This window comes from Coturnix japonica, chromosome 10, assembly GCF_054131305.1.
Source record: "Coturnix japonica strain WE chromosome 10, WE-NBRP24, whole genome shotgun sequence".
NCBI lineage: Eukaryota > Metazoa > Chordata > Aves > Galliformes > Phasianidae > Coturnix > Coturnix japonica.
This window is the reverse complement of record NC_140672.1, coordinates 14,182,992-14,208,461: the sequence shown is the minus strand read 5'-3', so window position 1 is coordinate 14,208,461 and position 25,470 is coordinate 14,182,992. Positions and strand designations below refer to the sequence as shown.

Sequence of the window (25,470 nt, the reverse complement as noted above, 5' to 3'; positions counted from 1 at the left end):
AGAGGGCCGTTCCCTTCCGATTTACTGGAAATGTAGAGAGACATGAGAAGAAAAAAAGAGAAGGGAGGAGGTTCAGCAGTGCATGCAGGTGTTCTAAATCTCATGTCCAAATCTGCTATCAGAGTGCGAAATGTTTAGCTTTCTGATATGATATGATGTGATATGATAGGATATGATATGATATGAAGTGATATGCCTATAATTTCCCAAAGCAAGATAGAGGGGAAAGTATTTTCCTGTCTTAATGAGGCATCACAATGCTCAATGTGAAGGGCAAGTATAGTGAAAACGGGGAGCTGGAGTAAGCTCTGCAGCAGACTACAGCAAAACGGTGTGACTGTTGTGATGTCCCTGCAGAGAAAGAAGACGTGTTTACAAACAAGGACAAGGTACAAAAGGAGGTGAAGGCTGTACTGACTCAAAATGCCACGCTGAGCTGCGAGGTGGCCCAGGAGAAGACGGAGGTGAAGTGGTACAAGGAGGGGAAACTGATCACCTCGAGCAAGAAGTTCAAATATTCTGCACTTCTACAGCCTTTTGTAGGGCAAACCATGGAATAGAAATGGAAGCCCATTTATTTAGGGTTTATCTGTTCTCCCACGCCTCAAATAGGAACTAGCATGAACGCTCTCAGCAACCAGTTGTTGGTAAAAGGAGAATCAGATAAAACAGTCATTAAAGTAATCAATAAAAGATTCAATGTATCAATCGATCCTACTTAGCAAGGTGATTAACTGAATCACCTTAACTGAAGTGTGTATGCCTAACTAATTACACTTGCTATCTTTCTGATGCTAACTCCATTTGTTGACACAAAGGGTAAGGTGGGCTTTAAACACTTTCTTCTTTATGTGTTAGTTATTAAGAGGAGATGACCTCAGCCAGTTCTCTGAAGAATCAGGGGTTGCTGAGAGTAGAAAACCTTGCTTTATGCATAAAACTGAGCTACAAAATCTAATGTAGGCGAAATATTCACCATATTAAGGGCTATATCATTACCAAAGGGTAGACTCAAAAGATGGTTTTCTGCTCTTAAATTTCTATGGTTTCCTGATCTTGAGGTCCTCACTTCATAATTGAGCTGTATTTGGCTGATCTCCAGTGCAGAGTGGAGCAATATCAAAAAGACAGACAGATGAAGAGCTGTCATTGTCTTCATTAGAAGAAATCTGAAAATTAGGAGTTCCAGCTGATAGTAAAGACTACTCAGAGGGATGGGATGACCATAGGGACTGTGCTGAGATGCATTATAATGTGTGATAAACACTGTAAAGCAGTGTTGCTCCAGGAAATGGTCCAATACAACATAGAAGCAACTTTTAATGTCTTCCAGTCACAAGTTGTTCATATCTAATGTATATTTTACCCAATGTTTTCCAGTTCCAGAAGCAGAGGATGCCTTTATCAACAAGCAGAAGGTGCAGAAGGAGGTGAAGGCTGCACCAACAGAAAATGCCACGCTGAGCTGCGAGGTGGCCCAGGAGAAGACGGAGGTGAAGTGGTACAAGGAGGGGAAACTGATCACCTCGAGCAAGAAGTTCAAGGTGGAGTCAGAGGGCAAACAGCGTCGGCTGGTGGTGAGCCAGGTGGAGAAGAAAGATGCAGGAGAGTACAGCTGCGAGGCTGCTGGCCAGAGACTCACCTTCAAGATTCATGTCACAGGTAAGACAGGTGTTGTCTGAAATACAGCAGAGAACAGTAAAGTAAAATCTAGTTTCCATTATACAGTGATCCAGGTGCAGTAGTCTGTGCTGAGGTTTTTTTCCCTATACTTGATTGCCTGGGTTTGTAGAAAGTATTTGGTTTTAGTATGGCACAAAGACCTGTTTCAGTCTGTAGAATAATAATTACTGATATATGTACAATGGAAGCAATATTCAAGATATTATTCAAATCTCTCCAGTGCCTGAGATCCCAAACTGTAATTCTTGTTCACCGAAACATTTGACTAAGATAAGTATGTGCAGTGAGGCTGGAGTGCATGTTCTACGTGCAGCCTTTCGTGGCAGGAGAAGCAGGAACTTCTCCTAGTAGTACACTGCCTTTTTACTATGCCTTTATGTTGGAGGCTGCATCTGGATAGGTGAGTCTGCTACTCACAGTAAGAGACCTGGTAGAGCTGACTATTGCCAGAGCTCAAAGTAAGATAGATATCTGCAAATCACACACAAAGAACAAAGGACTGCGTTGGTGAGCATATTTCCTTTGTGCCTTTGACAGTCACAGTTGTGGCAATGGTAGAGGCCATGAGGAGTCTGTTCAGGAAGCTAGGAGTACTGTTCTGGGTCATGAAAAGGCAGCCAGTGGTTTGACTATCACATGTTTATGTGTTTTGATGTTTCACAGTGGGTCTTAAGTTAAAGGAGCTCAGGTTTTGGTTGCCTGCAGGACAGATGTTCTTTTGGGTTCAATATGTTTGCATAGTGACTTGCAACCATGGGACTGGTGTTCAAGGACCCTCTTGGTTCCTTCAGTTCCTAGGTTCTTTCTTGCCTAGATTTGACACTTTGTTTCAACAGAAGAGCTGATATTCTCTAGTGAAGGCTATTAGTTTGGGCACAAGTGGTAACCTAAACCTGTTCCAACCTGTACATACAAACCTGCAAGATGGTCTCATTTCAGTCCCTCAGTCAATACTTTTTCTTTTCTTCCCTCAGAGCCAAAACCTGTGTTTATAAACCAGGAGCAGGTGCAGAAAGAGCTGAGTGCTGCCCTGGCAGCAAGTGCCTCCCTCAGCTGTGAAGTAGCACAGGATACAACCGAAGTAAAATGGTTCAAGGATGGAAGACTGCTTGCCTCCTCCAGAAAGTTCAGAATGGAATCTGTGGGCAAAACACGGCGTCTGGTTGTGGAGCAGCTGGAGAAGAAAGATGCTGGAGAATACATCTGCGAGGCTGCTGGCCAGAAGATGACCTTCAAGTTGGAAACAACTGGTGAGCATTCCCTTTGGGAGCACTAAGCAGCTGTTTATGTGGCTTAGAGGAAGACTGTCTGTCTTCTACCCTGTGGGCATGGAACAGCCACAGTTCCCCCTGGAACAATATCAATGACCCACACCACTAATTGGATTCTCCTTTTTAATGTAGTGGTAGCGAGCTGAAAACCTGGCTGTGGAATACTTCTGACTAAGGAACTTCTATTTTAATTTCTAGGTGCACTGAATTACCCTCTTAGAGTATCTTTCTGAATATATAAGCAACCACGGGTGACTATGATCCTGATTTATATCTAGGTTCAGGATTACTGTTTCAGTTAGGTTAGATGAATAGCTCCAGAGAAGATAGGGAAATACAGCAGTTCACTGATACCACATGTCGGAAGAATGCAGCTCAGTGCTGGGCAGTTTGCTGCTTCATTCCCTCTTACAAGTTGCACCCAAGGCTGGAAAAGACCACTGAGATAGCTGAGTCCAACCCAGCCCACCCTCACTGGACTTACTAACCACGTCCCCAGTGCCACATACCCGTGGCTCTTGAGAACCTCCAGTGACTGCGGTATATCAGCGTGGTTGCTTCAGTTGTGGGAGTTTTCAGACACTGGCTGTTGTTCTAGCGAGGCAAAAAACCAAAACTGATGGAACAGTGTCTATACAGGAAGCAACTGGCTGTCCTGATGGCTGCCAACAGTTTTGCACAAGGTGTGTCATGCAAGCTTGCATGAGTCTGGTTTAAAAACTTGCTGTTCTGATGGAAGGAGAGGATGTTGGTACCGGATAACTGCGGGATTTGTGCTCTCCCGACATCCAGTTGCTATCACAGCTTATTGTTGCTATAGAAAACAGCTTCTCTATAGACAAACTAAGTTAGTTCCAATAAGTGGCTGAAGCCCTAAGTGATCCAAGGTGAAGCATGATCCAAACTGGAATTTAGCTAATTGTAGTAGGGAATCCAAGATGTGTTATTTAAAATATGAGTCCTCCATCTAAAACAGCATTGAACTCTTACCCTGGTTGATGATAGAAGTGAGAGTTGAACAGCAGAAGTCTGAAGTTATGCTCCATATTTCTCATCACTGAAAAGAATATTTGAATATATGAATTCCTTTGGCTATGTTAGAGCTCATAATGCGGTCAGCTGATGTTCTTTAAATGCTTGGAGTCTAGCAATGTGGGGAAGTGGACTGCTATTTGCTGTTGAGCTTTAGGCTGAGAAGCCTGATTTTAGAGGACCATAGACTTCCCCTTTCCCTTCCCCTCTCCTCCCCTTCTCCCTGGACTGATCCCGCATGGTTTGAGAATGAGTTCAGAGCAAGGTAAATGAGGAATAGCCATGTGAAAACCTGTTGTTTTAGTGCACTATAAAAGACACTTAGTCAAAAGACAAGTGTGTGTTCCAAGCTTAAGATTACAGGAGATCCTAGAAACAACTCAGCTGCTCAAACCTGTAGTCTGGCTGAATATTTTATTGTCAGTTCTGGTCAGGACACCTTCCGAGGTGCTTGAGTAAGACAAATAAAAGGTCATGGGTAACTTGGTCCTTCTTGTGATATACTTCTAGGCTTTCATCAGGGAAAAGCTTAATTAGTCCAAATCATTCATCGGGGAGGCTCACTGTGACAGGTATTGGTTGGTGCAAGGTGTCATTATCTGCTCCTGTCCCAGATTACTTTAACAGCAGAACCAGCTTCCCTTCCAGCTGCAAAGAATGTTTTGCACTGGGCCATTACCACCAGAGTATCCCTCAAATATCAAGAGGATTGCTGGAACGTTATTGTCCCTAGCACAAGTAATGATAATGTGCTCAAAACAATAGTTTTTTTTGTTGTTAATTACAAGTTCTAGTAAGCATGGAGAGTAGGCACTGCCTTTCATTATTCCTTACGCCAGATGCTCCTAGAGACCTCATTCCCAACTAAATCCACATCCTTCTTTCTCCTTCTCAGAATTGCCTGTGAAAATCAGCAAACCATTGGCAGACATTAGCGTCACTCAGAAGGACAAGGTCACATTTGAGTGTGAGCTGTCCAGGCCCAAGGTGGACGTCAAGTGGTTCAAGGTATGGCATGTAATGGTATTTTCCTTTCTGACTTCTCTGGAAATGAATGAGAGCCTTTAATTTCACTTCCAAGGGATGCGAGTCTGAGCTTTTGCTTGATAGCTTTTGCACTGCTCTCTTTTCTTAGTGCTCTTTTACTTGCCCAGATCAGCACTCTTTGTTATTATGTCCTGAGTTCATTTATCAAGTAGAAATGGAAGTTTGCTTTGGGTTTCTTGTGAACTCCTGAGGTCTTGCTGCACAAAATATTGTTGGTTGGAGTACAGTCTTGAGCTTCAAGTCTAACACAGAAATTCTCAGCCGGGATTTTGTAGCCTTGTTGTGAACTGGGTTTTAGGGTGAAATCTGAGTTTTCTTTGCACCTGACAGTGTGAGAATTTGCTCTGGCACTTTGTGTAACTCCCCGGTGCTCAGCTGTTCCTTCCCTTACTTGGGGATAACATCATTTATTCAAGGTGATGTCCAAACAGGCTTGTTAACAGTCCTCCGCAGTGCTTTAAGCTGTCATAGTTCAGCCAGAATTTATGCATGTTCTATAGCCATTCCTACATGTTGAAAACACTGCACTGTGCTTAAGCTTCAGCATATGTGCCAGTAAGCACAGTTCCATTAATTCTAGGGGAGTGGGTGAATTAAGCATAGATCTGAAGGCTCCCTGTGCTCAGTGCAGAGATGGAAGGACTAATGGAGATCTGACTTGATATTTTCCCTTCTAGGATGGGAAGGAGCTCTGTCAAAGTAAAAAAGTGGGCATTACTTCCCAGGGAAATAAGAGAAGTCTCATTATTCACAAGTGTGAATATGAAGATCAGGGAACATCCACATGCTGAGCAGCCTAAGACAAGACATCAGCTACCCTAAAGGTTCATTTTATGTTTAACTGAAAGAGCAAATAAATCCTATTGTGGTATTTTGCACCACAGGAAGAAATGCTTCCTGGGCAGTTTGAGCATTTCTTCGTTAGTCCTTTTGGATACCTTTCTCTTTCTTCTTTATGCTCAAGACAGATTTTCCCTCCTTGTGTTGCACTGGTTAAACCCCAGTTTGTAGCTCATCACCAGGCTCTGAAGCATCAGACTTGTTACTGAACACACGGGTCTGCTGTGCCCTGGTAAATGCCACCTGCCAAAGGGACTTCTGAAAGGATGCTTTTTTCTGATTTCCTACTAGATGCTGTCCTCATGTGGCCACTTGGGTTCAGTGTTAGCATGAACATGAACATCTGTCCTGTCCCATGACTTTGGTGAACTCTCATTTTCTCTCTCATTCTGCAACCAGGTTGGGTTGCTGTTTCAGTACTGGCTGTTTTATGCAGCCATTCCATTTGTTCTGGTTTAGGTTCTTTTTTTTTTTTTTTTTCTTTTCTTTTTTTCAGACATCATTTCTATACAGTAGACAAAGCCAGCCTATTACATTTGATTTATAGTTTTTAGCTTTTGCTGGTAAGCAATTCAGCTCTCAGGCAGTTTTACCAACAGCTTTGAAGAGCTGAAATGAACCAGCCTGGACACGATGGTCTGTTTTTGTTGGTGTAATGAATTTATGAAGTTAAACTGATTGACCCCATAAGGTTTTACAGTGTATGACTCACGTCTGGCAGAGTTATCACAGCAATGAGTTTATATACTTAGCATTTCAGGAGGCAAATGGTTGGGGATACTCTTTCATTTGCTTGCGTCTCAGAGTGAATCACTAGAATGTGAACCATCCTTCATCTCCTTTGTATTGCTTTTGTGTGTGTCTGTGTGTGGTTTCCCCTGTGAATTTCATTCTTTCCAGTTATATGTAAGTTCTCTTTTGAGCAGTGAAATTAGATGTTCCATCAGCAGTCATAATGGTAAAGCTGAGTTGCCACGTTATCTGTGTCCTTTCTGTCTGGCGTCTCAATAACTGCTGCCCCACCACAATATCTGCCTAATACTTCAGCTCCATGGATGCCTCCTTGTGCAAACTGAGAGCCTGGATTTGGTGTGCATAGATCTGGGCTTACATCTGTGCTGGTAAATGCACTAGTGCATGGGCTAAGCAGTCCTGCCTCCTGTGCTGTGGGCATTGAGATGGGGCTCCTACAAGCTGCCCATTGCAAGATATTTAGAAACTAATTGCTGCGGAGGTTTCCATCCTCTTTTCAGACTAACTAAAATTTGGTTAGTGGGATCAAAACAGAAGGGGCAGGGAGGGAGAGCTGACCAAGGACTACTGATGGAACAACTATGAATCCTTGGTTCCTCAGGATTCCCTGCATCAGCAGTTGGCAACAGGAGTAAGGGGGCTCAGGAGGACACTGTAGAGTAGTGTGAAAAATGAGCAAAGAGAGTTACTAATTGATGCCTCTTGGAAAGTAGTCCAAGAGTGGTCCTCTTCATAAACTCTCCTCTTGTGTGTGGTTTTATCTTTATGAGGTGTTCATAACAAGTGATGTGTAGATCTCCCTTATCTCATAATGTCTTTGCCTGCCTGCAGTGAATATGCAGGATACTGGATCATATACCAGCTTCTTTGAATTACTGCTCATGTCAGGAGATAAAATCTGCCTATTCTTTGAACTAACACTGGCGAGGGTTAGTTATTCTGGCTACCGAGAGAATGACACAGCAGATTAAACTCTTTCATTTCCTTCTTTGTCAAATGCCTTTTCATCTAACTGTGTGTCCCATAGAAATTCAGAGCAGTGTTGGCTGAGGGAAGTGGAAATATTTATCTCCTGTGTGTATCTGCCACCCTATTTAGACATGCTGGCAGAGCGCAGAGATTGGAGGAGTTGGATTAGGCAGTAGTTTCCCTATTGCTCACAGAACCACTTTTTCTGTGGTCTCCCAGCTACCCTGTGCCCAGTGGCCTATGCAAGATGGAGCGGAAAAGGCTCATTTTATGAACAAACAGGAACCTTTCTGGTCAGATTAATACCTGTGCTCTTTTAGAGAGATTTAGATACTAGAGATTTTAGGTACTGGAATAGGCTCCCCAGAAAGGTGGTTGAATCACCATCCCTGGTTGTGTTTAAGAGCCTTTTGGATGTGGTACTCAGGGATATGATTTAGTGTAGGGTTTTTAGAGTTAGGGTACTGGTTAGGCTGCGGTTGGACTTGATGATCTTCAATGTCTTTTCCAACCTGGGTAAATCTATGATTCTATGCAGGAACTCTTCTCCTGAGGTTAATCCAAGTTGTATCCAGGCCCTTCAGAAGGAAAGGGATATAGCAGCACAGAAATATGGCCTGATTCTGACATAACTAAATGCAGACCTGGAGAGTTAAAAGGGATTGTGTGATGTTCAAAGGATTTTGAAGCAAAGATGTCCCCTAGGTAAGATTTGTGGCTGACATTCCCCATACATTGTTTGTAGGCACACAAGCTAAGGAGAGACTAGTGATGAGCATGCAGAGAAGCCAATGGTTCAGACAGGTTTGTAGTGACACAACACTGTAGAGTTCTGTCTAGTTCTCCTTGGCATAGTTTGGAAAATAAAGATGAGGTAATTGGTGGTAACCAATATGGCTTCATCAAGGTCAAGCCATGTCTGACAAACTTGGTGGCCTTTCATGATGGAGTAACAGCATCAGTGGATAATGGGAGAGCAACTGTCATCATCTACTTGGACTTGTGCAGAGCATTTGATCCCGTCCTGCATGACATCCTGGTCACCAAAGTGGAGAAAAATGGTTTTGATGGATGGACCAGTTGCAGGATAGGGAACTGTCTGGATGGTCACACTAAGAGAGCAGCAGTCAATAGCTCAGTGTCCAGGTGGAGGGTGGTGTTGGGACCAGTGTTATTTAACATTTTTGTAGGCAACATGGAGAGTGGAATCAAATGCAGCCTCAGCAAGTTTGCAGATGACACCAAGCTGAGCGATGCTGTTGATGTGCTAGAGGGAAGGGATGCTACCCAGAGGGACCTGGACAGGCTGGAGAGGTGGGCCCTTGGCAGCCTCATGAACTTGAGTGTGGCCAAGTACAAGGCCCTGCACCTGGGTCAGGGCAATCCCAAGCACAGGCACAGGCTTATAGGAGAATGATTTGAGAGAAGCCTTGACCCTGAGGAGAAGAGTTGGTCTGGAGGGAGGTGTCCCTGCCTATAGCAGGGGGACTGGAACTAAATGACCTTAAAGATTCAGTCAGTTCTATTGTTTTTCTATACTTAATTTTGCTTGAAGAGTTTTAGAATAAATGAGATTCTGGTTTCCATGAAAACTGTTTGCAGGGAGCTCCATTGTAGCTAGTAAGTCTATCTTTTAGTTCAATGGCAATAATGCATTGACTGTGTTGAAGAGAGAAATGACTCAGGAATGGATGATGGTTTAGAATAAAACATAATCCTACTTATTTTCTATGCAAATATGTGTAAGGAAAAGATGCTGCACTCAGTTCTGGAAATACCCTGACAAATATATCTCTAGTGTTTCACAGCTGGAGATATCAAGATTGTTAAACCACTGGAAGATGTGGAAGTGAATGAATATGGGAGTGCATCTTTTGTCTGTGAGATTTCACACGATGAGGTTCAGAGCCAGTGGTACAAAGATGACAACAAGCTGAAGGCTGATGACAACATCAGTATGCGGCAAGATGGTAGGGTGTAAGAGGGGGATCTTTCTCCTGAGTGGGGGGTGGGTTGGAGATCAAGCATATAAGACATCTGAAATGAAGAAGGTTCAGAAGGGAGTTCCCCTTTTGTTTTGGGACTGAGGTTTAGGTGGAACAAGTGACATGGTGGGATGCTTAGTGTGGGAAGTGTGATGCTATCCCACCATCCCACACTGCCGGGAGCAGGTAGGAAATGAGTGCAGTTATTTCGAAAGTGGGGGTGAACAGGGCAGTCAGTTCACCTCTCCAAAGAGGTTTTGTCTGACAGTGAGTGTGATCCTTCTGTATCAGGTACTTTGAAGGTGACGGTGACCACATTTGGTCAGTCCTTGTAGAAGCCATGTTTAGATTACGCTTTGGTGGGGATGTGGACGTGGGGGAATGGGTGGTTTCATTGACATGAGAGAACAGGCAGTGATGCTGTGAAACCAGATGGATGATGCTCAGCCTGGCCACGTGCCTCAGAGCTCTTTGCTCAAGGAAGCCAAGTGTAGTTGTGGGTTTGCTCTCAAGAGCACAGTTTGGTAGGGATGAGCTGGCGGTTGGACTAGATGACCTTAGTGGTCTTTTCCAGCCTTAGTGACTCTGTGGTTCTCTGCTTCAGGAAAGAGCTACTCGCTGACTTACACACGTGTCCAAGTCAAGGATGCAGCAGAAATAAAATCTCTAGCAGAAAAGGCAGAATCTCGTGCCCATCTTTCAGTTAAAGGTAATTATGCTTCTCATGACAATTTTAATTAAATTATGTTATAAATGAGCTAACATCCTTTGCTTTAATTTCAAGGAAGTTAAACACCACCAGGACCTTTCACAGAAATAAAAACTCCTACCTACCTACCTTTCTGCCCACAAAATATCCAGCTTCTCTTTTGCAATTTACTTTCGCTAAGTAAAACAGATTATTTTCTTAGGAGGTTGATTTTCTACGTTTAGACTTCAGATTTGTGTTTGAACGTTGAGGGATAAAAAACATAGCTTGACTTTTTCTTCATTTTCTCTTGCTGTTTGAAAAGAGCACAGGGTTGTTTGTTTTTTTTTAATATATACAATGTTAGGGTATATATATGATGTTAAGTGTGATAAAGAAAACGGAGACATTTGAGTTAGCACACTACTCAAGAGTTCAGTCCCCACCTTTGCCACTGTTAACATTATAAGGGCAAGAACTTCCTGGAAAATGAATTTCTCCTAAGTAGAGTCATTACATTTGAGCTACAGAGACCTTTACTAGGTGAAAACTTGTTGTTCAGAGCTAAGTTGCTGTATTTAACCAAAGTAATTATCAATGTCCGTGTTTCATTGAACCTCTTTTCCATTTCGTAATGCGAGGAGTTTGATATCGGGATGGGAAGGTCATGGTTTGATTTGGATGTTGGACTGGGAATCAGAAGATCTGGGCTCTTTTCGGGTTGTCAGTCTTATTCTCTGACTTCTTAACAACATTCTTTTCTTTCTATTATTTTTTAATGATGTTTTAAGGCATTCTGAGCTGATAGGTGTAGTGTTCATGTGCAGTAATGCTGACGTGAGTAAGTAGGGTGATAATGTAAGGGTTTTTTACATTCCTTCTAAATCTCTGCTTTCTCTTGTTCCATCCTTCTTAAAGAGCAATCCATTAATCTAGTGAAGGAGCTGTGTGATGACTATGTGACTGAGCCTGAAGAAGCCAAATTTGAATGCGAGATATCCATTCCTTCTGTGAAACCTCCCAAGTGGTATTCCTACGTGGGGAAGTCTTACAGGCTGGCAGAAACTTGATTATGCAGCAAGAAGGCACCATCCACCAGCTGACCATACCGAAAACCACCACTGATATGACAAGCACCATTCAGTTCTCAATTGGCAAATCAAAATCCACAGCCAATCTGCTTGTCAGAGGTAACATATCCAGGCTTGGTTTACATCATGAAGATGAAGAATTAATTAACGTACAGCCTTCCTTCACTGGGGTCTTTGAAATATTGTGTGTGTGTCTGGAGGGTCTGCTCCATTTCCAGTTCAAAGCCGTTGGACAATCAATGAGACAGCTGCATCTCAGTAAAAGATCTGTTTGAATAGCTGTGATGTGCTTACTATTCAGATCTACAGAGCTGAGGTTTTGTCCTTGGCTAAACCAAAGAAGTCAGATCAGGTGAAATTAATTGTATTTCTGAACTAGACAAGTTTAAGTTTGGTAGCACCTAAATTTGAAGCAGTTTGTCATTGATTTCATCTGAAAGAAACTTGCAGGCTTTTTATCTGCTGTTGTCCCCAGCGTAAGAGTCTCCATTCACATCCTAAAGTACTTGTTATATTTTCAACTCACTCTTATTCAACTCAACTCACTCTTATTTGAATAAAAGCCTCAACAATTGGGAGCAATTTGTTTTGTGGGAGCACAGAACAAGAGCTGGACCTTGCATTTGGTAGATAATATACAGTATTACTTTATAGAAATGTAGTCAATGGCATTCCCTATAGACAATCGTTTGTTTTATCTTTAGAGTGGTTCAAAGAACCATTGTGAACTTGACATTATTAGGAATGGAATACACGCAAGAGACTTTCCTCTTCTTCCAATTGTCCTCATCCTTTCTTCTCTTCCACCCCTGCTTTGCAGATTACCATATACAAATCACCAGGAAGTTGGAGGACAAGACAGCTTTGGAACGTCATTCTGTCATCCTGTCCTGTGACTTCAGGCATTCTCCAAAGGTTGTGAAATGGTTCAAAGGCCACACACTCATCAAGCCCTCTGAGAAGTACAAGATCAAGAGGGATAAGCATTCAGCAGAGCTCAAGATTCTGAAGCTGAAGCCCGATGATGCTGGTGTGTACAAGTGCAAGGCAGGAATTGCAGAGACTGAGGCCACGCTGACAGCTGAAGGTATGAGCAGGGAGGGTGACCTCTTCCATGTCCTATTTCACCTCAGATTTCTCTTCTCTTGGTTGATTTCTGCCATTCTCTCCTGCTAAATTTATAAACGTATAATGTTCACTGAGAAGATTACACAAAGATCATCTAGTCCTACCATTCTACCACATCCCAGTATGATTTATAGTAACAGTGGTAACAGTTCACCTTGTTTCCCCACAGCCCACAATGTAGAGGTAACGAAGCACCTGCAGGATGTGGAAATTGAAGAAGAGAGCTCTGCTGTCTTCTCCTGCGAGCTGTCCCATGATGACGAGGACGTGGAATGGTTCCTGAATGGCAACCTCCTTTACACCAACAATTACAATGACATCAAGAACGTTGGCAATTGCTGCACACTGACAATGAAGCAGGTTAAGCCTGAGGATGCTGGCACAGTGACAGTGAAGTCAGACAAGGTGTCAGAAAGCGCGCCTGAAGGTGATAGGTGGGTCTGATCACACCCCTCCTGGATGTAAGAGATGCTAAGGAGCTCCAGTTCATTCTATTGTGCAGCAGTCCTGCTTCTAAAGCTGACCTCTCTGGGGTGACAAGTCATCAGAGGCTTTCTTCCAGTGGAAGGTTCCATTGCAGCAGATATCAAGGAAGGAGGATGGTTTTGGTGTCCTGCCAAAGCATTCCATTGCTTTTTATCATCATTTTATTTAGCACAAGGAGAGTTACAAGAGCAGTTTCTTTTACTGCTTCAGTAACATGCAGTGTCAATGCTGTTGTCTCCAAGGATTTATGACTGAAGGAGAGATCATTCAGTGTGTGTTTTGCCTCTGGGATGACTAATGACCAGGCTGTGAGCAACCTGATCTAGCTGTGAATGTCCCTTTTTATTGCAGGGGATCTGGGCTAGATGGCCTTTAAGGGTCTCCTCCAATTCTAAGGGTACTGTGATTCTAATCTGCTCTCCCCAGCAATTAAGCTCTTTTACTCTATGCGCTCAGAGTTTGAAGGATTTCCTCTTTCTCCTTTCTTTTGCATTTGGTGGAAGTTTTTTCCCCAGTATAAACATCTGATGTGTGAAATAGAAGATAGATAAAAGGAGTCAATAAAACAGGAAAATCAAAATTGTTCAGCAGCTTATCCTCTTAATCCTGTGGCCTGCTGTATGAGCTCTGCTCCATGTGAGGGCAATGCCAGCTCTCCAGCTTTAGAAGAGCTGCATCCCAATTACTTCATATGATATCAGTCCCACCCACCGGCAATGCAGGCTGTCCCTCCTGTTCCCTGTATTCTCCTACTGATTAGTTCAGAATTCCATAAAGTGCATTCAGTCAACAGACATGAAACCACTTTAGGTTCTATATTGATGTCATCAGTACTGGTAAAGATTTATTTATCCCTCTTTAAAAATCTGAAAGCAACTGGAAATGTCTCAACTTCTGTATCACATTGTTCTGTTTTGCCTTTTTAATTGCAGAGAACCCTGCTGTCTTCATGAAGTCCTTGGATGATGTTTTTGGTGAGGAGCGGGGTGTGATTAAATTGGAATGCGAAGTCTCTAAAGAGAAGGTCAAACCAGTGTGGAAGAAGGACGGTGTTGTGCTCACTTCTGGCAACAAGTATGAGCTGGTACAGTCTGGGAAGACCCTATGTCCCCTTATCCATGACCTTGAGAAGTCAGATGCAGGTTTCTATACCTGTGATATTGGCAGTGATGTTGCCAAATCAAAGGTCGGCATTCAGGGTAAGTACTGTGGAAAGTAAAGGAGTGCTAAAAGCACATTCAGTGTGGTCACTATGTCTTACACCTATTCCCCCACGAGCCTTACTAGTTTCTACAATAGAAGTGTATTACTGCAATTTAGCACAGTGATGTCTGGAAAATTCCCATTGCTTTTGATGTAAATGTATCTCATTTTGCCATGAAAATCACCAAACATGTCAAGAATGTCCTGGAAATATTTCCTTTCTAAACATCCCTAAAATGGAGAAATCGTTTGAACACCAGTAGGGGTAGGATGGTAACAAATTAGCTAATAGAAACAGTTAATTTCTTGTCATAGGCAAAACCCTTTTTCTCACGCAGCATCCTAGAGTTGTCCTCTCTGTTAGGTTGTTCCCTCTGTAGCTCATTGAATCTTCATTCTGCTCCATGGACTGAGCTGCTCTCCTTGTAGTTCTTCCAGAGCAAAGACAAGAGATTCACGTCTCTTTTTTTTAATAGCTTTCTGGTAATTCTGAGTGGAGAATGTCTTAGAGAATACATCAGTAAGGAACACAGCCATGTTCTTCAAATCCTGAGTTAAAACACCAGTACTGCTACTCATGTCAGTCACAAATGCCTTTTCTCCATATAAACCTCATACTAACCTATCTCTTACCTTCCAGAGCTGAATAGTGGCATTACCAAATGGCTGAAAAACACTGAAATCCAGGAGGGAGAAGATTGTACTTTTGAATGCATTCTGTCCCATGAAAGCATTGATGAGTTCAAGTGGACACTGACTGGAAGCAGAGTGGAAAGTGGTGGGCGATTTAAAGCTTCTAACGTGAGTCGGAAATAGGCTCTCCTTATCAAAAGTGTGACTCCTACTGACACTGAGGAAGTCGTTTTTACTGCCCGTGGTCTAACCTCCAAAGCCTCTCTGTCTGTGAAAGGTAATGAGATGGGAGAGATTCTGGGGCCTGATTCCTTCAACTGTCTTCTGATAAGATTGTCGTGAGAGCTAACTCATAATATGGTTAAAGTGAATAGCAACCTTCTACTTGAACCTCAAAGCACTGAGAATTTCTCTTAAAAATAAGTAAAAGGAGGAAACATTTTACACAAATGTGAGAACTACCCAAAGCACTGGGGTAGTGTTGGAAATGGGCATCTCACTACAGCTTGTTCCATTAAAAGTAAATCAGGAATGATCTGTTGAGGGAACTGTGGGAGCAAATATCCTCTAAGTATAAGCTGAAGGGATGGCCTTCACATCATCTGGCTGTACAACAAATTCCTATCTAGAACATGTGCATCTGAGAGCATCATCTGAGGCTCCCAGTGTGATGAGTGGAGAGAAGAGAGAGGCAGTTTTCAGACATGGTTCATCATCCTCAATTGGGTAGATTTAAGAGAGTATTAATGCTGCCTGGAATTCTATTGTCTGTACTTTGCAGATTACTGCTGGCTGTAGGATGGCGTCTGTTGCAAGTGCCTCTCTAACTTATCTCCAGCATGTAGATGCGTGTATTTTGAGAGAGGCATCCTACCCTAAGTGTATGTTACTCAAAAAGCAATGTTTTCTTCCAGGAAAACCTACTGAGGTTTCAAAACAGCTGGAGGATAAGACAGCAGCAGCAGGGCAGGACATCAGCCTGAGCTGTGAGCTGTCAAAACCGGATTTGAACATCAGGTGGTACAAGGATGGCAAAGCAATCAGAAAAAGCCAGAAGTACGACTTGCAGCAGGAGGGAAGTGTGGCCATTCTGATCATCCATGACTCTACTGCCAAGGACAGTGGGGAGTACCCCTGTGAGACAGAGGACTCCATAACAAAAGCCAGGGTCACTGTGCAAGGTGAGTTGAAAAGCACACTGGGGATGGCATTTAGAGAAGTCAAGGTAAATATCTGCAGCCTGTGGGTGATGTTTTTCTCTTCTGTTTCCTTGAGCAGGATCAATTCTTAGTTTTCAGAAAATATGATGGATTAAAATATTTCCTTAAAATAATCTGGAAACTGAATGATTCTCCAGTGTGATGTGGATCTGGGCAGCCTGGTCTGGTGGTTGGTGACCCCTTGGAGGGGGTTTGAAACTAGATGATCTTTGAGGTCCTTTTCTACTCAGGCCACTCTATGATTCTGTGATCATTCTATGATTCTATGATCTTGGGTGTTAGTGAGCCAAGAAAAGATGGCAATCTGAATTAGTCTCTATTGAATATGTGTAATCCAAACTATATGCAGTTTATCAGATGAGATCCTACCAGCGCATGTATAATGGTATTGAACTTTCCAGATATCTACTGGAATTATCAAACCTATGTAAATGGGTGGACTCTGTGGTCTTCTTAGACTCTTTGCATCTCTATGTGATATTCTGAAATGAGGGCAAAGGAGATTCAGGACACCTCTGTATGCTTGGGACTTGTTGGGGTAACAAATCCCTTTGTCCTACACCCTCATCCTTTTTTTTTTCCTTCCAGAAAAACCTAATTACTTTATCAAGGAACTTTCAGATGTGAAAATTGAAGAAAGTGGAAGTGCACTTTTTACATGTCAGAGCGAGAAAGCCGCATCCTTCGTCATATTATCAAGACATTATCCTGGTAGAATTTGTACATTTATGGCAGGTCTTTGGGGCTGCAGCTGTCTGGCCTGAATAGCAGTTCACAAGCCATGCACAGAGCAAGCTGCACAGAAAGGGAAAGAACTACCGACTAGAGCAGTGCTATTGAGAACTTTATGTATCATTTAAAAACCAAAAATGCTGATGTACGGTGAGGCTGGTGACCCAGAAATCAGTGTGAACTTTCTATCTCTGACCTTTCTGAGTTACAAATAGCCCTCCAGAGTTCTAGGCAAAAATTCCCTTATGCTGCATTCTGGGTAGTTGTCACGGTTTAGACAAAAATCTACCTGTGTCCGTGACAGGGGGGCCGCAGGCAAGCGAGGTGCTAGAAGGAGCTGAACCACTGTCCCAACTACTTCAGAAGCAGCCCAAACCCCCTCATACACGGCTAAGATCTCCTTCTCAGTTGGAGTGTAACACTCCTCTGACCCTTTATATGCTCGACTCCAAAGTCCCGGGGGTTGGCCTTGGGTTTCTCCTAAAGCTCTTTGCCACAAACTCCAAGTGGGACCTTTCTCTCCAGCAGCAGTGTAGAGGATGTTCTTTACATCCTGTCCCGTCCGTACTGGCCCCAAGGCCACGGCACGGGCTATCTCTTGTTTTCTCTGCTCAAAAGCCTGCTGCTGCTCAGGACCCCATGAGAAATTATTCTTCTTCCGTGTTACCTGATAGAGGGGGCTCACTATGTGGCTGTAGTTTGGGACATACATTCTCCAAAAGCCCACTACTTCCAGAAAAGATTGGGTCTCTGTCTTGTTGGTGGGAGGAGACATAGCAGTGATTTTGTCAGTCACATCTGCTGGGATGTGTCGATGCCCATCTTGCCATTTTACACCTAAGAACTGGATTTCCTGTGCAGACCCCTTCACCTTGCTGCGCTTAATGGCAAAACCAGCTTGCAAAAGAATTTGGATTATCTGTTTTCTTTTCTTGAAAATCTCTGCTGCTGTATGGCCCCACACGACAATATCAACAATATACTGCAAGTGTTCGGGAGCAGTAAAAGTATTCATGCTTTATATGACGTTATGATGTGGAATACTGATAGCAAAATTACGAAATTATTAAACCATGACACCCTGGTATTTTTCTTTTTTTTTTCTTAAATATTTTCCTTTTTACTATTTAAATGTTATGGGCACATCTTATAGAAACACAAGGCTGTTTACAAAGAAGTGCATGCTGTGTTGCTGTATGATGAGCAAGATACATCTATTCTTCATCTAGCAGGAATAGTTGCTGAGCCTTAAGAACAGTTTCAGAAAGCTTTGGGAATTTGGGCGTTTTCCTTGTTTCTGCAACACAAAATGAAAATTTACGCTGTATACAAAGAAAAGGGGAGTCCGAACTTGTACGTTAAATTTGAAGGAGATCAATCTGGGGTAATATTTAAAAAAAAAAAAAAAAAAAAAAAAGGGGGGAGTGTGGTCATCAAATACTATAAAATATATTAGCTTTTACTACTAGAATGCCACTTATCTTCCCCCCATACGAATCACTGTCATGTTGTATGTAAATTTGTGAGGTGGGTTTTGAAGCTGAAATTAAAAACTTATTGTATGGCTGTCTTCATAGTGGCTATCCAGACTATCTGTAGAAATAACAGCTATTATGTAGTCAGCTATTCACCAGTTTTAACTGATTATAAATTACGTTTCAGGGTGGAGAACATAGCATAGTTCCTGACACCTGTGTTGATCCTGAGGGCATTCTTGATTCTGTGCATTATGATGTCATGGATATTAAAGAGCAAGCTGAGGCAGCACATAGTTCCATTGTATCCCTGGGGGACCCGAAGGACGATACTGGCTGGTTTGAAAAGCAGCTGGAGAAAACTAACTTTGAACTGATGGAGACCAAAGAAGAGCTAACAGAGAGAAACACCAAACTACTTAAAACTGAAGAAGAGGTGATGCAGAAGAACAAAGGTGAGTTATGCGATGTGAAAGGTAGAAGACAGAAATAGTTCATTAATCTAAAAGAGAAATAACCAGTTTGAGTAGGAATTAGAGGAGATGTTCTACCTTTGGAACCATAGCCTGTAGATAAGTGATAGTTTGTTCCTTGTGTATATTCAGGTTCAGCAATTCCACGGTTTTTGGTTATTTCTTTTCTTTTTTCCCCCTCTCCTTTAAACTGCAACGAGCAGCTTTACGCTTTCGTAAGTATGGGGTTAAATGTCTATATCTTGATTTTTACTTTTATATTGTAATCTCTACTCTTCTTTATGTCTTGTTGATGCAATGTTTTCGTTCCAAGAAATATAGAAAACTTTTGAATCACTCCCAATAAGTGAAGACCACATGCAAATTAATTAATCTGTTCAAAAGCTACCTAAACGTTAGAATATCTGGAAAAAATGATTACTTAATAAACTATCTATTGGCTACTTATGTAATACAACCTTTTCTGTGTGTTACAGACTTTGAAATGCAGGTGATTAAATTGGATGAGTCTGTTGAGCAACTTAAAGAAGCAACTGAGGTAACTTTATCAAGTAGATGTTGTGTAAAATTGTTTTAATACCAACTTGTGGTAGCTTAAAATGCTATTCCAGTAGGCTCCATTAATAGATTTCTTACCGAGCTTAGATTAACTGAATTTGCCTTTAATGCATTGTGTAATTCAGCTACTTAACACTACATTAGAAACTGATGACTGATTTTTTTTTATTTTTTATTTCCAAGAAAATGAATACACAAAATGAAAGGATTCGAGAGCTAATGGACATCGTGGTGCAGAAAGATGACATTATTACAGAGCTACAAGACTTAAAATCTCATTTAGAAGAAAAAGTAAAAGATTATGTGAGTTTTACACATCTCCGTATCCTTATACAAAAAAAGAAAAACACTAATTCTATGCTTGTAATCAACACAATTTTGGAAAACTGATTTTCTGTATGTAGCTGGTACTCGCTTGAAATTGTAAACAATTCAAATTTATCTGAAGGTAGTTGTTGTTAACACAAACAACAAAAATATCAGTGTGTTCCACTAACTCCTGCCTCACACTCCTACATCAGAGGAAGAGCAACAGTAAAAGTATGTTGAGTAGAGTTGGAAGTACGAGTAGGAATGGTCAGGATATCTCCACGTTCTATGCAGTCCATAAAACTTTATCCTGACTAATGTACTGCCAGCTACTGAATATGTGAAGACTAGCTTGATTAAGTATGTGTGCATACCACTTCTGGTGGTTTTTGTTCATTTTTTGATGTTTGGTAGCCTGAAGTAGCTCTGAAAACATTTATAGTTAATTCTGTCACTCAGATCTCTAACCTTGTAAGCTTAGCAACTTGACCCTTCTTAGTCTTTGACTGTCTGCATCACTGCAACTTAGTATTTCCATGGTATTAAAGCTGACTGTGATGAGTAGTCATGTCCTCGCCTATTACTTCTTCCAAGAACAAGGCTCCAACTCTATCTGTGAGATTGTGTGGCCTGAACACTTCTGAGGCTTTTCTTTTCATAAGTTACTAAAGATGAATAATCAGTCCTTGGCAGTGCCAGCATGGCTTAACAATCGTCATCTTGTAAGTAAGGAAGCTTCACTTGTGGTCAAGGACACAATCTAAAATATGCGTGACAGAGCTGACTAAGCTTTAAGGTTGGATTATATCTGTCACGATGAAAGTGATTTTAGCAGCTTAGCAGAAGTGTGATGTGATGAACTTGTATGAGAGCTGACCATTTGCTCTTTGACCATGTTTGTAATTTTGTTGACTTCTTGGAAACAGGAAATTCTTTGATAAACTGCTAAACTCTTGATTGTGTGCAAGTCTTTTACTTTGTAACCTGCTAGGCTCTTGCTTTCCCTTGTATACTCTACCGAGTATTGCACTTGTCATTATCTGAAGGTGTACTTGTTCTGTCTTCTATTGAGATTTGTAACTGATGTCTATAGAGTCACCGGGTAAATATTTTAGCTGTATGGTTTTGTGTAAATATTTGCCTACAGAAGATTACTGAGACTTAAGTGCTCCTTTTGTTAAGCTTCAATGTAACTGATCTTATATCAATACAGGAAAAGACTACCTACCATTTAACTACCATTAAAGCAGAACCGGCAGAAGAGAACACTAATAAAGGAACTGAAAGCAGCCAATTTTCAGTGCTTTCAGTTAAAGCACTGAAACAAGAGAAAACTGAGTTGGAAGTGGGAAGAAAGCGCAGTACTGACGAGGATAAGCCTACTGTGGAAGAGCCACCTCCAAAGAAAGGTACAGTTTCTTCCATCGTTGAACAGGGTGTCTTCCAAAACAATAAATTGCTTCCTATTCCGGATAGGAAGCAAAAGGCTGTGAAGCGCGTACCTTATGGTATAAGGAGAAAAGCCACTGTGTTAAACTGTAAATAGAAGTAACTGTTATGTAAATATCCCTTTTTCAGAAGGTCCTATGCTGTTCATTTTTGAATGCTTAAGAATAAAAGTTTTTTGCACTATTTTTTTCCTTTTTGCTGCTTTTTCCTCATCTGTTGATGCACTTGCAGATTTGGTAATAGTTTTAAAGCAGTTTCTTTAGGATTGTTTCAACTGCTGTTGCTGATCTTCTGAGTAGCATCAGCTGCTCAAGTGCTTTTTTTTGTTTGTTTGTTTTGTTTTTCCTGAAGCAACTATCAAAATTGTTGATGACCTGCTAATTGCTCGCTCATGGGCAATATTTGAGCAAAATGGTTTGGATAAGCTCTGATGCATTTAACTTCACTTCTGGGCACAGCTGAGCATCAGTGTTCCTAGAATTACGGAAGGCATATACAATGTAGAAGGGAAAATCTAAAACTTAGCTGTAGTCCCTTCCTTTCTTGTATTCCTCTTGCAAAATATGTGCAAGGGAGAAAGTCAAGGCCTTCTTTGGATGAGATACTGTTCTTGGATGATTTGTCCCTGCTGCCTTTATTTGGCATAAATATTGAATCCTAATGTGACCACTGAATGGCATCACATATAAGCATCTTACCAGAGACTGAGGGAGGGATGTGGACTCCTCCATACTCCAAATAGCAGTGGGTTTGTTATAATCATATGACCAAAGCTCTCATTTAAAAATTAATGACAGCAATGCTCCACATAGGAATTAAAATGGGTAGCTGATAGTCACAATGCCTTCATGAAGTTTTCTGTTAAGAAGTACTGAGTATTCAATCATGTTAAAATTTTCTTCTATTTGTGAGTATTAATAGCATCCAATTTCAAAAACTGCTTAATATATATTCTTTAGCTATGTTAAATATACACAGTAGAACAATGAGCACAGGTATGTTGTGCTGGTTCTTTTGTAGAATTAGTTATATAGGTAGCACGAGCAAAAGTGTTTTAGGAGATGCTAGGTTATCTCAGCTTCAAGTTCAGGGTATTTACACCATTCTCTGAGCTTTTAGGTCTTGTTTCCTATGCTCTGTAATAATGCTTTTTCCCTACTTCCTGTGTAAGGAGCTTCTAGACTGAACATTACACATCTTCTCCCTAGTCTTATTTATCTTGCTTTAGTGCTTGCTTGTTGTTTTCAGCATAAAGTGTTTAGATTACTTATAAATCATATTCCCCTCACTAGTGTTGCTGGGAGCAGCAATCAAAACCCAAACCTGGTTTAGGGTGGAATATGCCACTGCTGTTTCTTCAGTATGACTTTTAAATCAGTTGAGGGCTGTATATAAAACTCCTTAGATGAGTTAAGAGGCTGTTTCCATGCAGTACATGTGAATCTGTATGTAATGCAGGCTGCACGTGGGCGCTACAGCAGAAGTCGCTTTTGATAGAAAGAAAATGCATGTGATTTTAGCTAATTGCTCACCAGTTAAAGAAAAAAACAGCCCCAAGCTAATGGAATATTTATGGAAACTTGAATCTGCAAATTTGTACAACTTTATGAATGAACTTTATATGCAAAAGAGTAAGTGTGGACAGAAGTAGGAATCCTCATATTTTGTTTAGAGATCAACTGAATAAGAGAGACAGATATCAACACTTAAGTGATCAACTTGTCCAGGGTTTTATCTTTCTTTTGAAAGTAAGAGGACTGTGAGTTGGAATGAAATTTCTTAGAGAACTGTTTATCTACCATTTAGATGTAGATGGAGTGATTCCTGGCTGCCTTATAGGGATTGCTGAAGCACGGAAGATAGAAAGAATATAGCTGTGAATTATCTATCTCGTTCCCATGTTTCTTAAATCTAATTAGATTTTCTACTGGTGTGGAGTGGAAGGTTTGAGTAGTGCCATGGTAAAAGTGTTCTTCCAGACTGAAAACCTTTTGCTGTTAATTCTGTATAGAAATCTGAGGCACCTGATTACGTGTTCAGAGAACTTTAATTCCTTCACTAGTATCAAATACTATGTGATGTGAGGGCATGGCTTGCATATTATGACAGTTTTTCACTTAGAAGTTGCTACTTGGTGTTGTGAACTGCTATGTAATAATGATTTTAATCAATCTGAGCTACATTCCTTTTCCCTTTTTTTTGTTTGTTTGTTTGTTTGTTTTACAGTAGTTGTAAATGAGAGAAAGAAAAAGAACACTGTAGAGCAAAAGAAAATTGAACACATGAAGCAAAAGTGCTCCACGTACCGAAAGGAAGTACTAGCACTGAGGGAAAGAACTGAAATCTTGGAACGTCATTTAGCTCTGCTTGAAGAACAATGCAGAAGAGAAAAAAATAAAAAAGAAGATTTCAGTAAGCAGGTAACAAGCCTGCGTATTGAGCTTTCTTTTTCTGAAGAAACAGCTGATGCCCTCCGTGAACAAATTCTGCAGGGTCAAGCTGACTATCGGGAAATTGCTTCTGAACTGGATGAACAGAAATCTATAAATATGACACTTGAAAACAAAAATGCCCAACTAACTAACAACATAGAAGTTGCCAAAGAATATATAATTGATAAAGTGTCACAAGTAAAAGAAATGCGGACCAAATTAGATGAATTATACAAATGTCACTTAGAGTTTCACGCCATCGGTACTGACTTTGTCAGTGTAAAGGATTCCTCAGACTGTGAAAAAGATGAGCCAGGGACATCTCAAATTAGTTCTGGATGCATTCAGTCACAGACTTCTTCCATCTCAGATCTTGTGCAGGACCTCTCCTTTAACTATAGTCTTGAAAGGATTTGGGAAGTATGCAGAAGTATTGTTGATGTTTCCTCACAAAAAAGTCAGCACATCAAAGCACTGCTTCAAGACAATGAAAACCTAAAGGCGGGACTGAATAATGCTGAAAATCATAATCGTCATTCAGAGAGTTAGGACGCTCCTTCCTGCTAAACAGAGAAACAGAGAGAGAGGGAAAGCCAATCTGTTAGCTGTTTACGAGCTTCATACACAAAAGAAACAGCACACTAGCTCATGCAAAATGTTAGTCATTAGAAACTGAACAGCACTCCTTGCCCCAGCTTAGCAGTTGTGTGGATTCCCAAACCCACAGCTCCATGGTGCTGTTTGTTCAGACCCAGAGTGTCTACAGGTAGAGCCAACCATCTGCCTAGAAAGTCAAAGGGGGTCAAGTGACCAGGACAGGCACAACTGACATCAGCACCCCCATGCAGTGTTTGAAGGAAAAGCAAAAGTGCAAAGAAACCGAGCAAATTCAAACCAATGTGTCCTTTGAGAAATGGGTGCACCGTGGGAAAACGCCACAGCAGACAATCCCACAACAAAATGGGCATCATTGAACGAAGAAAGAGGCTGAAGTGAGTCACCTACACGCCACTTCTGCACATTCCACCCCAAACCTGGTTTGCACCAACAGCAGAAATCAGTGGGTTTTGGATCACTTCTAATACTAAGCAAGAGAAGTAATACTTGCATTCTGTGATTCCTCCTCCATATCCAACTACAGTCTTCTCAAAATTCAGAATTTATACAAACTTATAAATAAATGCATCACTCATAAAGCCAGATGTCTGTATTACTTTTTCTTTATCACTCTCCTTTCTGGCAAGTGCAGGTGACCAGCAAGCTGTGGATTTGATTCTCAATATGGAAGCTGGCACAGATTTGGGGACCAAGTTCCAGTGGGAGAAAATGTAGAGCAAGCAGTGGAGGTGGAAACTCAAAAAAGAAAGTAGCTTGTCAGCATGAACACTCCAGAAACAGGGCAGCAGTCAACACCTCCTTGCAAGACACCGATCTGCTTCCCTGCTCCATCAGGCTCCATGCCAGCCCAGTACAGCACTGCTCCTGGACACAGCAATCATTTCACCAAGACTCAGCTCAGCTACCACCATCACACAGTGGGACCGGCAGCCTCCAGCAGTCCCTTCAACCCAACCTGTTCTGTGATCCTGTGATCTGTGACCACGGGTGAAAAACAACTGCAGCTGCATCTGAGGCTGCCCCAGGACTGACTCAAACACACTGACATGGCAGGGGCAGAAAAGAGTTCATTTACAAAGTGAAAGCAAAATGTCTAACGGAAGAGACCAATGCTCAGCCTTTCCATTCTGAGCACTGTCCAGCTGACACGGCGCACTGCACCGCTGTGCCAGCATGGCTCCTGCTTGGAATGGCTGCTTTCTGTGCCCCATCAAGGAAAAACTGCAGGAAAGATAACTTCAGTTTCACAGTCCTGACGTTGGTGTTACCAGTCCCCAGAGTAGTTCAGAATATCCTCAGGGTTGCTATAAATTTTCAGTGCTGACTACAGCCCTTTGGAGTGACTTTCATACACCCACGTCCTTCTGGTCCAGGGGGACTCTGAGCACTTGGTTA

The 25,470-nt window shown here is 41.7% G+C and overlaps 4 protein-coding genes across 5 annotated transcripts; all 4 read left to right on the top strand.

Annotated features, from left to right (window-relative positions):
• Positions 1-257: 257 nt before the first annotated feature.
• LOC146759409 (myosin-binding protein C, cardiac-type-like) lies at positions 258-6,030 on the top strand. Its single transcript, XM_085510378.1, has 4 exons — positions 258-273; positions 2,658-2,933; positions 4,882-4,994; positions 5,998-6,030. Exons 1-4 carry the CDS (start codon positions 258-260, stop codon positions 6,028-6,030), a joined length of 438 nt encoding a protein of 145 aa, XP_085366504.1.
• Positions 6,031-9,174: 3,144 nt separating this feature from the next.
• On the top strand, positions 9,175-11,603 carry LOC146759408 (myosin-binding protein C, fast-type-like). Its single transcript, XM_085510294.1, has 3 exons — positions 9,175-9,565; positions 10,185-10,289; positions 11,187-11,603. Exons 1-3 carry the CDS (start codon positions 9,553-9,555, stop codon positions 11,336-11,338), a joined length of 270 nt encoding a protein of 89 aa, XP_085366420.1. The 5' UTR covers positions 9,175-9,552; the 3' UTR covers positions 11,339-11,603.
• Positions 11,604-12,814: 1,211 nt separating this feature from the next.
• LOC146759407 (obscurin-like protein 1) lies at positions 12,815-15,258 on the top strand. Its single transcript, XM_085510293.1, has 3 exons — positions 12,815-12,921; positions 13,906-14,172; positions 14,817-15,258. Exons 2-3 carry the CDS (start codon positions 13,923-13,925, stop codon positions 14,990-14,992), a joined length of 426 nt encoding a protein of 141 aa, XP_085366419.1. The 5' UTR covers positions 12,815-12,921; positions 13,906-13,922; the 3' UTR covers positions 14,993-15,258.
• A 1,373-nt stretch (positions 15,259-16,631) lies between these two features.
• Positions 16,632-24,653, top strand: LOC146759406 (kinesin-like protein KIF20B). 2 transcript variants are annotated; one of them, XM_085510659.1, is made up of 6 exons: positions 16,632-16,740; positions 18,424-18,691; positions 19,186-19,247; positions 19,451-19,570; positions 20,790-20,985; positions 23,255-24,653. In XM_085510659.1, exons 2-6 carry the CDS (start codon positions 18,499-18,501, stop codon positions 24,004-24,006), a joined length of 1,323 nt encoding a protein of 440 aa, XP_085366785.1. In that variant the 5' UTR covers positions 16,632-16,740; positions 18,424-18,498; the 3' UTR covers positions 24,007-24,653. The 2 variants fall into 2 exon arrangements, with proteins under 2 accessions (XP_085366785.1, XP_085366784.1); XM_085510658.1 differs by having other exon boundaries at positions 23,252-24,653.
• Positions 24,654-25,470: the final 817 nt, after the last annotated feature.

What these genes read in the sequence shown, in the direction of transcription:
- LOC146759407 (XM_085510293.1), top strand. Translation starts at nt 13,923, where the DNA reads ATGAAGTCCTTGGATGATGTTTTTGGTGAGGAGCGGGGTGTGATTAAA. An exon ending in ATCAAAGGTCGGCATTCAGG is followed by an intron (nt 14,173 to 14,816) that starts GTAAGTACTGTG and finishes CTTACCTTCCAG; the next exon opens with AGCTGAATAGTGGCATTACC.
- LOC146759409 (XM_085510378.1), top strand. An exon ending in CTTCAAGTTGGAAACAACTG is followed by an intron (nt 2,934 to 4,881) that starts GTGAGCATTCCC and finishes TCTCCTTCTCAG; the next exon opens with AATTGCCTGTGAAAATCAGC. An exon ending in TGGACGTCAAGTGGTTCAAG is followed by an intron (nt 4,995 to 5,997) that starts GTATGGCATGTA and finishes TTTATGCTCAAG; the next exon opens with ACAGATTTTCCCTCCTTGTG.
- LOC146759408 (XM_085510294.1), top strand. An exon ending in TGCCCATCTTTCAGTTAAAG is followed by an intron (nt 10,290 to 11,186) that starts GTAATTATGCTT and finishes TCCTTCTTAAAG; the next exon opens with AGCAATCCATTAATCTAGTG.
- LOC146759406 (XM_085510658.1), top strand. Translation starts at nt 18,499, where the DNA reads ATGGATATTAAAGAGCAAGCTGAGGCAGCACATAGTTCCATTGTATCC. An exon ending in AAGAAAAAGTAAAAGATTAT is followed by an intron (nt 19,571 to 20,789) that starts GTGAGTTTTACA and finishes ATATCAATACAG; the next exon opens with GAAAAGACTACCTACCATTT. An exon ending in AGAGCCACCTCCAAAGAAAG is followed by an intron (nt 20,986 to 23,251) that starts GTACAGTTTCTT and finishes TTTGTTTTACAG; the next exon opens with TAGTTGTAAATGAGAGAAAG.